Source organism: Tachysurus fulvidraco, chromosome 20, assembly GCF_022655615.1.
Source record: "Tachysurus fulvidraco isolate hzauxx_2018 chromosome 20, HZAU_PFXX_2.0, whole genome shotgun sequence".
NCBI lineage: Eukaryota > Metazoa > Chordata > Actinopteri > Siluriformes > Bagridae > Tachysurus > Tachysurus fulvidraco.
This window is the reverse complement of record NC_062537.1, coordinates 1,467,153-1,481,235: the sequence shown is the minus strand read 5'-3', so window position 1 is coordinate 1,481,235 and position 14,083 is coordinate 1,467,153. Positions and strand designations below refer to the sequence as shown.

Sequence of the window (14,083 nt, the reverse complement as noted above, 5' to 3'; positions counted from 1 at the left end):
TTATCTATAATGCTTTGAGTGTACTGACGATTTCACAGGCGACTCTTTTACAGTAATTATGTATTTTCCTCTATCGTTGCTTTGCTGGCAGTTCTTGTCTATTTATTTTAACCAGTCATATTCCATTTTGTTTTACCAAAATTTGTTCTTGGCAAAAATATTTAAGTCGGGAAAGATTTTATTATTCAATGTGCATCTAAGATTGTTTTTTATAGGTTTAAATATTTTTCTTTCCATTTAGATTACATCAAGATTTAACAATGTTTTTTCGTGTTTCGTCGTGTTTTGAAGTGGAATCAGCACCACAGAGCTGGACAGCCTCTTGTTGCATTTTTTTAAACGAAACTATGGAAAATATTGGCGACAATAAGCCGTAGCTGTAAGACAAAGTAAAAAAGGAAAGTGAGAAAAACACACAATTATTTTATTATCTTAAGCTTTATAGGAAGGCCGTTTATTCATTGTTTTCAGTTACGTGCTCTTAAAATGGCCTTTTAATATACAAGAACAATGTGTGACTCACAACAGGTGATAAATTGTTATTAATTGTTTCCACGTATTATTTAGAAGTGCTGATGAACAACTTTATGTTTACCTTTGAAGATTGTTCAAGTGGTATATGATTCTAAAAAATACAAACAATTATTGCAAAATTATCTGATTTTCCAAGAAAAGTTATAGCATGTTTCTTTAAATACGTCTTTATTTAGACCATCTTATTCCAAAGGCCTTAACGACAGCACGAAAATTTCACTAAAGACGCTTCGAGTAATCATGAGATGTTTATAATAATTGCCTAATTAAAGACTCTATTATAGTTCAGAAAACTTATAGATCGGTATTCGTTTAAATGAGTGTTAATATATATTTTATCTTCTTTAAAAAAATAAAGGCTTAACATTGTTTTAGCATTTAAACTCTCATATACTGTTTCATAGAATTAGTTCAAAGTTCTACCTACAGATTGTATTTCCACACAAGATGTCGCTGTAGACCGTGAGTTGAACATACTGGCATATATTATTAATACTCCGCCTAACGCAAAACAGATCAGAGCGTCACATACTTCTTACATTAGGAGGGTTCGTGCATTTCTCTTTTTCCTGCAGACATTGGATTATAAGAAACCACTCTATCGGCTCTTTTTTCAGTATCCAGTAAATGTAAGTGATGGATGGACCGGACAGTGCTCGCTGTGCCTGGATCAAGGCTATGCTGCTTCTGCTTTGTTTATGGGATTTGTGTTCCGCTCAGATTTCGTACTCGGTTTCAGAGGAGGCCAAGAAGGGAACCGTTGTTGGAAATTTAGCTAAGGATCTTAATCTCAATGTGCAGGAACTGGAATCGCGCATGTTTCAGCTTGTGACTGGATCTAACGCCAAGTATTTCGAGGTAAATCGGAAAACCGGGATTTTATTAGTGAATGACAGAATAGACAGAGATGAGCTGTGTGAAAGCAAACAGAAATGCGTATTGAATATTGAAGCGATGATGCACAATCCTCACAAGCTCTACCGGGTCGAAATTAATATACTAGACATTAATGATAACTCTCCTGTGTTTCCACGGCAATCAGTTGCTTTGAATATTAGTGAAAACGTACTTCCGGGAGATAGATTTCCAGTAATCAAGGCTCGTGACATCGACGTCGGTAGTAATTCAGTAAAAACCTATAAAATAAACTCAAACGAATTTTTTTCACTAGAAATGCAGAGTGATTCAGCTGAACTCGTGCTTCAGAAAGCTTTGGATAGAGAGAGAGAGTCGGTGATCAAGCTCGTGCTCATTGCTATAGACGGTGGGACTCCTTCTAGATCCGGAACAATGCAAATAGTTGTTAATGTCCTGGATATAAATGACAACAACCCAGTCTTCAGTAAATCTCTGTACAAAGTCAAAGTCGATGAGAATGCACATGAAGGAACTAAGATCATTAGAATAACTGCTGCAGATGCAGACCAGGGGGTTAACGGTGAAGTATCATACTCTATTGTTGTTGATGAAGAGAACTCTGCGTTAGAATTATTTTCCATAGATCCTGTTTCGGGCGACATTACTGTTAAATCTAATATCGATTATGAGAAGCATTCTGCTGTTGAGCTTCGAATTGAAGCACAGGACAAAGGACATTCTCCAAGAATGTCTAGGTGTAAAGTATTAATTGAAGTAGTGGATGTTAATGACAATGCACCAGAGATATCAGTTACTCTGCTCATGAGCTCCGTTAGCGAGGACATCAAACCTGGCACAGATGTAGCATTAATCACAGTATCAGATAAAGACAGTGGAACGAACGGTAAAGTAAACTGTAAACTTCTAGCTCCGAGTCCTTTTAAATTACAGCTATCATATAAAAATTCTTACGCTCTTGTTGTGAATGAAGCTCTGGACAGAGAGCGTGTCTCACAATATAATGTGACAGTTGTAGCTAATGATGAGGGAACTCCTTCCCTCTCCAGCAGTAACGTTATAACAGTTCATGTGTCTGATGTGAATGATAACGCGCCTTTATTTACTGCACCGGTGATAAATATTAGCGTGAAAGAGAATAGTCCAGTTGGAGGGCTGATGACGTCATTAACGGCTCGAGACTTAGACGTCGGTGAAAACGCGATTGTTTCTTATTCATTAAGTGATACAGAGAGCAGAGGACTGTCAAATCTGATGAACATTAACTCACACACCGGTGAACTGTACAGCCTGAAGTCTTTCGATTACGAAGAAACGAAACGACTTCAGTTTAAAGTTCAAGCCACTGACTCTGGTGTTCCTCCGCTAAGCAGTAACGTGACTGTGAACGTTTTTATCATGGATGAGAATGACAACAGTCCAGTTTTTCTTCCTCCTTATTCTGAACCCGGATCAGTACACAGTGAGAACATTCCCTACTCTGCTGAAGCGGGGTATTTTGTGGCTAAAGTCAGAGCTGTAGACGCTGATTCAGGTTATAATGCACTATTATCATATCACATAACCGAATCAAAGGGAACAAATCTCTTCCGAATCGGAACCAGCACCGGAGAAATAAGGACTAAAAGGCGAATGAGTGACAACGACTTAAAAGCTCACCCTCTTATCATTATTGTCTCGGATAACGGAGAACCTTCACTGTCCACAACTATGAGTATTGAAGTTGTGGTTGTGGAAAATATGGACAGTCTGCAGCCTTCACTAAGACAAGTGCCAGTAAAGGAGGAGAATTTTTCTAATCTGAATCTCTATCTGCTGATCGCTATTGTCTCGGTGTCCGTGATATTTTTACTGAGTCTCATCGCATTAATAGCAGCTAAATGCTACGGGACAGACGGCGGTTTCAGCAGGTCCAGCGCTCCTGTGATCACTACACACCCTGACGGGAGCTGGTCTTACTCTAAATCCACTCAGCAGTATGATGTGTGTTTTAGTTCAGACACACTGAAGAGTGACGTAGTAGTTTTCCCCTCGCCGTTTCCGCCAGCAGACGCAGAGCTGATCAGCATTAATGAAGGAGACACTTTTGCTCGAAATCAAACTCTTCCTAGCACTGGGAAGGTAAGACAATGATAAACTTTAAACTCTTTACTGATTTCGGAGGATTTTATTCTCTTGTCATCTCTCTTCCTCGCTGTGTGTTGGTCATTCAATTTTGGGATTGAATTACACAAACAGTTCAAAATGATCTTCGGCTAATTTACGTTTCTTGTTATCTATATTGCTTTGAGTGTACTGACGATTTCACAGGCTACTCTTTTACAGTAATTATGTATTTTCCTCTATCGTTGCTTTGCTGGCAGTTCTTGTCTATTTATTTTAACCAGTCATATTCCATTTTGTTTTACCAAAATTTGTTCTTGGCAAAAATGTTTTAAGTCTGGAAATATTTTATTATTCAATGTGCATCTAAGATTGTTTTTTTTAGCTTTAAATATTTTTCCTTCCATTTAGAATACAACAAGATTTAACATTGTTTTTTCGTGTTTCGTCGTGTTTTGAAGTGGAATCAGCACCACAGAGCTGGACAGCCTCTTGTTGCATTTTTTTGAACGAAACTATGGAAAATATTGGAGATGATAAGCCGTAGCTGTAAGGAAAAAGTAAAGTGAGAAGAACACACAATTATTTTATTATCTTGACCATTATAGTAAGGGCGTTTATTCATTGTTTTCAGTTACGTGCTCTTAAAAATGGCCTTTTACTATACAAGAACAATGTGTGACTCACAACAGGTAATAAATTGTTATTAATTGTATCCACGTATTTTTTAGAAGTGCTGATGAACAACTTTTTTATGTTTACCTTTGAAGATTGTTCAAGTGGTATATGATTCTAAAAAAATACAAACAATTATTGCAAAATTATCTGATTTTCCAAGAAAAGTTATAGTATGTTTCTTTAAATACGTCTTTATTTAGACCATCTTATTCCAAAGGGCTTAATACCAGCACGAAAATTTCACTATAGACGCTTCGAGTAATCATGAGATGTTTATAATAATTGCCTAATTATTATAATTATGAGATGTTTATAATAATTGCCTAATTATAGACTCTATTATAGTTCAGAAAACTTATAGATCGATATTCGTTTAAATAAGGGTTAATATATATTTTATCTTCTTAAAAAAATAAAGGCTTAACGTTGATTTAGCATTTAAACTCTCAAAAACTGTTTCATAAAATTAGTTCAAAGTTCTACCTACAGATTGTATTTCCACACAAGATGTCGCTGTAGACCGTGAGTTGAAGATACTGGCATATATTATTAATACTCCGCCTAACGCAAAACTGATCAGAGCGTCACATACTTCTTACATTAGGAGGGTTCGTGCATTTCTCTTTTTCCTGCAGACATTGGATTATAAGAAACCACTCTATCAGCTCTTTTTTCAGTATCCAGTAAATGTAAGTGATGGATGGACCGGACAGTGCTCGCTGTGCCTGGATCAAGGCTATGCTGCTTCTGCTTTGTTTATGGGATTTGTGTTCCGCTCAGATTTCGTACTCGGTTTCAGAGGAGGCCAAGAAGGGAACCGTTGTTGGAAATTTAGCTAAGGATCTTAATCTAAATGTGCAGGAACTGGAGTCGCGCATGTTACAGCTTGTGACTGGATCTAACGCCAAGTATTTCGAGGTAAATCGGAAAACGGGGATTTTATTAGTGAATGACAGAATAGACAGAGAGGAGCTGTGTGAAAGCAAACAGAAATGCGTACTGAATATTGAAGCGATGATGCAAAATCCTCACAAGCTCTACCGGGTCGAAATTACTATAGTAGACATTAATGATAACTCTCCTGTGTTTCCACGACAATCAGTTGCTATGAATATTAGTGAATACGTACTTCCGGGAGATCGATTTCCAGTAATCAAGGCTCGTGACATCGACGTCGGTAGTAATTCAGTGAATACCTATAAAATAAACTCGAATGAATATTTTTCACTAGAAATGCAAAGTGATTCGGCTGAACTCGTGCTTCAGAAATCTTTGGACAGAGAAAGAGAGTCGGTGATCAAGCTCGTGCTCACTGCTGTAGATGGCGGGACTCCTCCTAGATCCGGAACAATGCAGATAGTTATAAATGTGCTGGATATAAATGACAACAACCCTGTGTTTAGTAAATCTCTGTACAAAGTCAAAGTCAATGAGAATGCACATGAAGGAACTAAGATCATTACAGTTAGTGCTTCAGATGCAGACCAGGGGGTTAACGGTGAAGTATCCTACTCTATTGTTGTTGATGAGGAAAACTCTGCGTTAGACATGTTCTCCATGAATTCTGTTTCGGGGGACATTACTATTAAATCTAATATTGATTATGAGAAGCATTCTGCTGTTGAGCTTCGAATTAAAGCGCAAGACAAAGGACAACCTCCAAGGATGTCTAGATGTAAAGTGTTAATTGAAGTAGTGGATGTTAATGACAATGCACCAGAGATATCAGTTACTCTGCTCATGAGCTCCGTTAGCGAGGACATCAAACCTGGCACAGATGTAGCATTACTCACAGTATCAGATAAAGACAGTGGAACGAACGGTAAAGTAAACTGTAAACTTCTAGCTCCGAGTCCTTTTAAATTACAGCTATCATATAAAAACTCTTACGCTCTTGTTGTGAATGAAGCTCTGGACAGAGAGCGGGTCTCACAATATAATGTGACAGTTGTAGCTAATGATGAGGGAACTCCTTCCCTCTCCAGCAGTAACGTTATAACAATTCATGTGTCTGATGTGAATGATAACGCGCCTTTATTTACTGCATCAGTGATAAATATTAGCGTGAAAGAGAATAGTCCAGTTGGAGGGCTGATGACGTCACTAACAGCTGGAGACTTAGACGTCGGTGAAAACGCGATCGTTTCGTATTCGTTAAGTGATACAGAGAGCAGCAGAGTGTCAAATCTGATGAACATTAACTCACACACCGGTGAACTGTACAGCCTGAAGTCTTTCGATTACGAAGAAACGAAACGACTTCACTTTAAAGTTCAAGCCACTGACTCTGGTGTTCCTCCGCTAAGTAGTAACGTGACTGTGAACGTTTTTATCCTGGACGAGAATGACAACAGTCCAGTTTTTCTCCCTCCTTATTCTGAACCCGGATCAGTAAACAGTGAGAACATTCCCTACTCTGCTGAAGCGGGGTATTTTGTGGCTAAAGTCAGAGCTGTAGACGCTGATTCAGGTTATAATGCACTATTATCATATCACATAACCGAACCAAAGGGAACGAATCTCTTCCGAATCGGAACCAGCACCGGAGAAATAAGGACTAAAAGACGAATGAGTGACAACGACTTAAAAGCTCACCCGCTTATCATCACTGTGTCGGATAACGGAGAACCTTCACTGTCCACAACTATGAGTATTGAAGTTGTGGTTGTGGAAAATATGGACAGTCTGCAGCCTTCACTAAGACAAGTGCCAGTAAAGGAGGAGAATTTTTCTAATCTGAATCTCTATCTGCTCATCGCTATTGTCTCAGTGTCCGTGATATTTTTACTGAGCCTCATCGCTTTAATAGCAGCTAAATGCTACGGGACAGACGGCGGTTTCAGCAGGTCAAGCGCTCCAGTGATCACTACACACCCTGACGGGAGCTGGTCTTACTCTAAATCTACTCAGCAGTATGATGTGTGTTTTAGTTCAGACACACTGAAGAGTGACGTAGTAGTTTTCCCCTCGCCGTTTCCGCCTGCAGACGCAGAACTGATCAGCATTAATGAAGGAGACACTTTTAACAGGACACAAACTCTTCCTAGCACTGGGAAGGTAAGACGATGTTTAACTTAAAGTGTTTCTAGATTTTGGTTGGCCTTTAATCTCTTTTGTCAAATGTTTTTTTTTTGTCAAATATTTATTTCCGCCTCACTTCTACTGTGGCGGAAATAAACATTATATGCCGGGTCAGTCCATAGCAATGAAGATTAAATCTTCAAAAAAAGGCAATAGAGTTTTTTTGTTTTTCTGTTCGGAAATCATTTAACAACAACAACAACAACAACAACAACAACAACAACAACAACAACACGAATAGATTGATATCAGCACCACGAGACAAGACAGCTACAGGTTTCAGATTTACAAAAGGAACTGTGAATAACATTACATACAAAAGTCTTAAATAAAATGAAATGCAACGGTAAAAAAAGGCCAGAAGCAAGAATATTTAATAGGCGTTTAATATAGCACAAATGGTTATTAAATGCTTAAAATATTTTTCAGTGTGATTTTAAATGTCTTTAATGAATATCACATTTTATTTTACCCGATTTACATCAGACAGCTAAAGCACAAATACTGTACAAATTTTCTTGTAAAACAAATTAAATTTAATTGTCTTTTTTAAAGCTTGTTAATAAAATTATGACGTATTGACTTGTGGCTCTTTCGTAAACCTGTGAAAAAAGTTAAATGTCCCGAATAACCATTTATGCTACATTATCTTTTTATTAAAATAGATAGAGTTTTTTTGTAAGTGAAAGTTAAGGACTCGCTTTTGATTTTCGTAAATGACTTGGAGACATTGGATAATTATTAATACTCCTCCTAACGCAAAACAGATCAGAGCGTCACATACGTCTGACATCAGGAGGCCTCGTGTATTTGTCTTTTTCCAGCGGGTATTGGATTAAATAAAAACGTAATTTCATTTTATTGTTGAATATCCACTAAATGTAAGTGATGGATGTACCGGACAGTGCTCGCTGTGCCTGGATGAAGGCTCTGCTGCTGCTTCTGCTGCCTCTTTGTTTATGGGATTTGTGTTCCGCTCAGATTTCGTACTCGGTTTCAGAGGAGGCCAAGAAGGGAACCGTTGTTGGAAATTTAGCTAAGGATCTTAATCTCAATGTGCAGGAACTGGAGTCGCGCATGTTTCAGCTTGTGACAGGATCTAACGCCAAGTATTTCGAGGTAAATCGGAAAACCGGGATTTTATTAGTTAATGACAGAATAGACAGAGAAGAGCTGTGTGAAAGCAAACAGAAATGCGTACTGAATATTGAAGCTATGATGCACAATCCTCACAAGCTCTACCGGGTCGAAATTAATATACTAGACATTAATGATAACTCTCCGGTGTTTCCAGATCAAACTCTTGTTCTGGATATTACTGAAAATATGCTTCCGGGAGATCGGTTTCCCTTAAAACCGGCTCGTGACGTGGACATCAGTAGCAATTCTGTTAAAAACTATAAACTAAACACAAATGACTATTTCTCACTGGATGTACAAAGTGCTGAAAAACAGAGGGTTTCGGCTGAGCTCGTGCTTCAGAAATCTTTGGACCGAGAGAAAGAATCGGTGATCAATCTCGTTCTCACTGCTGTCGACGGCGGGACTCCTCCCAGATCCGGATCAATGCAGATAGTTGTCAATGTACAGGATATTAATGATAACAGCCCTGTATTTTCGAAGTTTCTTTACAAAGTTCAGGTCCACGAGAATGTACGTGTAGGAACTAAAATTATTTCCGTTTCCGCAACGGATGCAGACGAGGGAAATAACGGTGAAGTATCTTACTCAATTATAAGTGATGAGGAAGACTTATTCTTCATAAATGCTCTTTCAGGGGACATTAGTGTGAAAGCTAATATTGATTATGAAGGAATTCCAGCGATAGAATTGATAATTCAGGCTCAAGACAAAGGACAACCTCCAAGAAGAACTACATGTAAAGTATTAATTGAAGTAGTGGATGTTAATGACAATGCACCAGAGATATCAGTTACTCTCCTCATGAGCTCCATAAGCGAGGACATCAAACCTGGCACAGATGTAGCATTAATCACCGTATCAGATAAAGACAGTGGAACGAACGGTAAAGTAAACTGTAAACTTCTAGCTCCGTGTCCTTTTAAATTACAGCTATCATATAAAAACTCTTACGCTCTTGTTGTGAATGAAGCTCTCGACAGAGAGCGTGTCTCACAATATAATGTGACAGTTATAGCTAATGATGCGGGAACTCCTTCCCTCTCCAGCAGTAACGTTATAACAGTTCATGTGTCTGATGTGAATGATAACGCGCCTTTATTTACTGCACCGGTGATAAATATTAGCGTGAAAGAGAATAGTCCAGTTGGAGGGCTGATGACGTCACTAACAGCTCGAGACTTAGACGTCGGTGAAAACGCGATTGTTTCTTATTCATTAAGTGATACAGAGAGCAGCAGAGTGTCAAATCTGATGAACATTAACTCACACACCGGTGAACTGTACAGCCTGAAGTCTTTCGATTACGAAGAATCGAAACGACTTCAATTTAAAGTTCAAGCCACTGACTCTGGTGTTCCTCCGCTAAGTAGTAACGTGACTGTGAACGTTTTTATCCTGGATGAGAATGACAACAGTCCAGTTTTTCTCCCTCCTTTTTCTGAACCCGGATCAGTAAACAGTGAGAACATTCCCTACTCTGCTGAAGCGGGGTATTTTGTGGCTAAAGTCAGAGCTGTAGACGCTGATTCAGGTTATAATGCACTATTATCATATCACATAACCGAATCAAAGGGAACGAATCTCTTCCGAATCGGAACCAGCACCGGAGAAATAAGGACTAAAAGACGAATGAGTGACAACGACTTAAAAGCTCACCCGCTTATCATCACTGTGTCGGATAACGGAGAACCTTCACTGTCCACAAGTATGAGTATTGAAGTTGTGGTTGTGGAAAATATGGACAGTCTGCAGCCTTCACTAAGACAAGTGCCAGTAAAGGAGGAGAATTTTTCTAATCTGAATCTCTATCTGCTGATCGCTATTGTCTCAGTGTCAGTGATATTTTTACTAAGTCTCATAGCTTTAATAGCAGCTAAATGCTACGGGACAGACGGCGGTTTCAGCAGGTCCAGTGCTCCAGTGATCACTACACACGCTGACGGGAGCTGGTCTTACTCTAAATCCACTCAGCAGTATGATGTGTGTTTTAGTTCAGACACAATGAAGAGTGACGTAGTAGTTTTCCCCTCGCCGTTTCCGCCTGCAGACGCAGAGCTGATCAGCATTAATGAAGGAGACACTTTTACTCGAACTCAAACGCTGCCTAGCACCGGGCAGGTAAGGAGTCGCTTATAAATTTACGGCTGACAAAATGAATTCATGTTTTACAACATTCTTTTCACGGTGCTAATTATGGTTCGTTTATCTGGCGCATGTGTACACTTTTAAAATTCATACCTTGTTTTATTTTTTTGCTAATTATCTCTGTACAATTTACTCTGTGTTTGTCTTATACATTTCTTAAAAAAAAGATTTGTATCTATGTATATATGTATGTATGTATGTATGTATGTATGTATGTATGTATGTATGTATGTGTGTGTGTGTTTGTGTGTGTGTGTGTGTGTGTGTGTGTGTGTGTGTGTGTGTGTGTGTGTGTGTGTGTGTGTGTGTGTGTGTGTGCATAAATTCTTCGTCTTACCCTCTTCCATATATTCCTCGTCTTACCTTTGTGCTCTATAGTACTTTGTGTTAAACAACGGGCTTTTGACGGAGTTGCCGAAGTGACTGTATGGCTATGTTAAGAACAAAGAAAAACCATAATCATCATCTACAACAAAAACACAAATTCTTTGTCCCTTCAGCACCATGGACAGGGTTGGTAGTTTCCTTGGTAAAAGTTGTTCCTCATATGTGGTGTTGCCAACTCCGTCTTACTTATTTCCTATTGGGTTGCTCATTCGGTGTTAACATTTGCATCAACAGTTTGCTGTAACATTACAATCCCTGTGGTATATTTTCTGTGCTTCTATTTCATCATCGTAGTTTTTATGAGATATATAAAATGACCATATGAGGATTTTTTAAACGGACAAACACTTCGGTCTCAACAGCGGTTTATCACACGAGGTCGCTACAGACCGTAACATTGAGGCTGCGCTATTAATATCTGTGGCTCCTCCTTTCAATATGACGTTGTATTAGGGAGTGTGTTTGTTTAGGGCTTAGGCTGGTTTACTAGAGAAATCGTGTGGCGTTGTCTGACTCTGAAAGCATGCAGATATTATTTTGAGCATCTCGTGAATAAATCGTCTGTATTTAGCTTGAGCCTAAGACATGGATGTCTCGGGATATTTTACAGCCTGGATTTTGCTCTTCCTGTGTTTATGGGAAACATCGCTGTGTCAGATTGTCTATTCCGTCTCGGAGGAGGCAAACAAGGGAACGGTTGTTGGAAATATCGCCAAAGACCTGAAAATCAGCGTTCATGAGCTCGAGTCGCGTATGTTTCAGATTGTATCTGGATCTAATAACAAGAAGCATTTCGACGTGAATTTAAAAACAGGTGCACTGTTTGTGAACGATAGGATTGACCGTGAGGAGTTTTGTGAGCGCAGTCAAAGATGCGTTTTAAACGTAGAGGCTCTCGCTCAAAATCCGCATAGCCTTCATCGGATTGAAATAAATATTTTGGATATTAACGATAATGCTCCGAAATTTCTGGATAGCACTTTCACAATGAGCATAGCTGAAGATGCAAGTTCCGGTGACAGATTCCATCTCCCTGTGGCCGAGGATGCTGATGTTGGAAGTAATTCGCTAAAAATCTATAAATTAAGTACAAATGAATATTTTTCTGTTGATGTTCAGGGTGGTGAGCAGAGTCTATCTGCTGAGTTAGTTTTACAGAAGGCTTTAGATAGAGAGAAACAAACCACCATCAGTCTAGTGCTGACTGCTCTTGATGGGGGAAAACCTCCAAAGTCAGGGGAATTGCATATTACTATCAATGTTATAGATGTGAATGATAACAAGCCTGTGTTTAGTAAACCGCTCTATAAAGTAAGTATTAAAGAAAATGCTTCTATAGGCACTAAAATCATGTCTCTTACGGCCACCGATTTGGATGAAGGCACAAACAGTGAAATTATTTATTCATTTATTGGACGTGGAAATGTCAAAACAGATGGTTTATTCACAGTCCTTCCTGAGACTGGAGATATTATAGTCAAAGGCCAAATTGATTATGAAGAAACTCCTGCTATTGAATTAAGAGTTCAAGCTAGAGACAAAGGAAGCCCTCCTAAAACTGCTCTATGCAAAGTTTTAGTGGAAGTTTTGGATGAGAATGACAATGCTCCAGAAATACGAATAACTCCACTGCTGGACAGTGTAAAAGAAGACACAAAACCTGGAGCTGCTGTTGCTTTAGTTACAGTGTCTGATATCGATGGAGGAAAGAATGGAATTGTACATTCTTCTATTAAAGGCTTGTTTCCATTCAAACTGCAATCATCATACGGCAACCATTACTCGCTAGTAGTAGATGGACCACTGGACAGAGAGAGTATTTCTGAGTATAGCATTAGTATATTGGCTAGAGATGAAGGCACTCCAGCACTTTCCAGCAGCAGCATATTTACTGTACAGATAAGTGATGTTAATGATAATGCACCACAGTTTTCCATGTCCACAATTGATGCTTATATAAAGGAAAATAATCAGATTGGTAGTCAAATTACCAAAGTCGTGGCACATGATCCAGATTTTGGAGTAAATGCTGCACTTTCATACTCACTGTTAGAGAATAGCAATGCGGACATTCCCATATCAACAATGTTTCACTTGAATTCCTTAAATGGAGAAATAGTGACAATGCAGACATTTAACCATGAGAACGTGAAAAGAGTTCAATTTCAAGTTCAAGCCACTGACTCTGGAAGTCCACCTCTGAGCTGTAACGTGACTGTGAACGTTTTTATCCTGGACGAGAATGACAACAGTCCAGTTTTTCTCCCTCCTTATTCTGAGCCCGGATCAGTAAACAGTGAGAACATTCCCTACTCTGCTGAAGCGGGGTATTTTGTGGCTAAAGTCAGAGCTGTAGACGCTGATTCAGGTTATAATGCACTATTATCATATCACATAACCGAATCAAAGGGAACGAATCTCTTCCGAATCGGAACCAGCACCGGAGAAATAAGGACTAAAAGACGAATGAGTGACAACGACTTAAAAGCTCACCCGCTTATCATTACTGTCTCGGATAACGGAGAACCTTCACTGTCCACAACTATGAGTATTGAAGTTGTGGTTGTGGAAAATATGGACAGTCTGCAGCCTTCACTAAGACAAGTGCCAGTAAAGGAGGAGAATTTTTCTAATCTGAATCTTTATCTGCTCATCGCTATTGTCTCAGTGTCCGTGATATTTTTACTGAGCCTCATCGTTTTAATAGCAGCTAAATGCTACGGGACAGACGGCGGTTTCATCAGGTCCAGCGCTCCTGTGATCACTACACACCCTGACGGGAGCTGGTCTTACTCTAAATCTACTCAGCAGTATGATGTGTGTTTTAGTTCAGACACACTGAAGAGTGACGTAGTAGTTTTCCCCTCGCCGTTTCCGCCAGCAGACGCAGAGCTGATCAGCATTAATGAAGGAGACACTTTTAACAGAACACAAACTCTTCCAAGTTTCACAAAGGTAAGCATCCTGTTTGCTTTTCTGAAAATCCTGGGAGGAAACAAGAATTTATAGTATGTGGTCACAAGGTTTAAGGTTTGTAATGTATTGGTCTAACCTATAGTGCTTAAATATGTCGTTGTGATCTGCTAGTTCTGAGTTTCTGATCTTTAAGATTTTGGCTTATTTCATTTTGGGTAAT

At 39.0% G+C, this 14,083-nt stretch overlaps 4 protein-coding genes across 4 annotated transcripts in view; all 4 read left to right on the top strand.

The window, feature by feature from the left end:
* Positions 1–989: 989 nt before the first annotated feature.
* Positions 990–3,543, top strand: LOC125139784 (protocadherin alpha-2-like). The gene has a single exon (XM_047805207.1). It carries the CDS (start codon positions 1,171–1,173, stop codon positions 3,541–3,543), a length of 2,373 nt encoding a protein of 790 aa, XP_047661163.1. The 5' UTR covers positions 990–1,170.
* Positions 3,544–4,887: 1,344 nt separating this feature from the next.
* Positions 4,888–7,269, top strand: LOC125139759 (protocadherin alpha-2-like). The gene has a single exon (XM_047805089.1). It carries the CDS (start codon positions 4,888–4,890, stop codon positions 7,267–7,269), a length of 2,382 nt encoding a protein of 793 aa, XP_047661045.1.
* Positions 7,270–8,032: 763 nt separating this feature from the next.
* On the top strand, positions 8,033–10,551 carry LOC125139783 (protocadherin alpha-2-like). The gene has a single exon (XM_047805205.1). The coding sequence runs from the start codon at positions 8,161–8,163 to the stop codon at positions 10,549–10,551; it is 2,391 nt and encodes a 796-aa protein (XP_047661161.1). The 5' UTR covers positions 8,033–8,160.
* Positions 10,552–11,390: 839 nt separating this feature from the next.
* LOC113650345 overlaps positions 11,391–14,083 on the top strand; it is a 243,721-nt gene continuing 241,028 nt past the window's right edge. The window contains exons 1-2 of the mRNA XM_047805088.1: positions 11,391–13,902; positions 14,057–14,078. Of these exons, the coding sequence (XP_047661044.1) occupies positions 11,533–13,902; positions 14,057–14,078 (2,392 nt within the window). The 5' untranslated portion in view covers positions 11,391–11,532. The remainder of the gene's footprint in view (positions 13,903–14,056; positions 14,079–14,083) is intronic.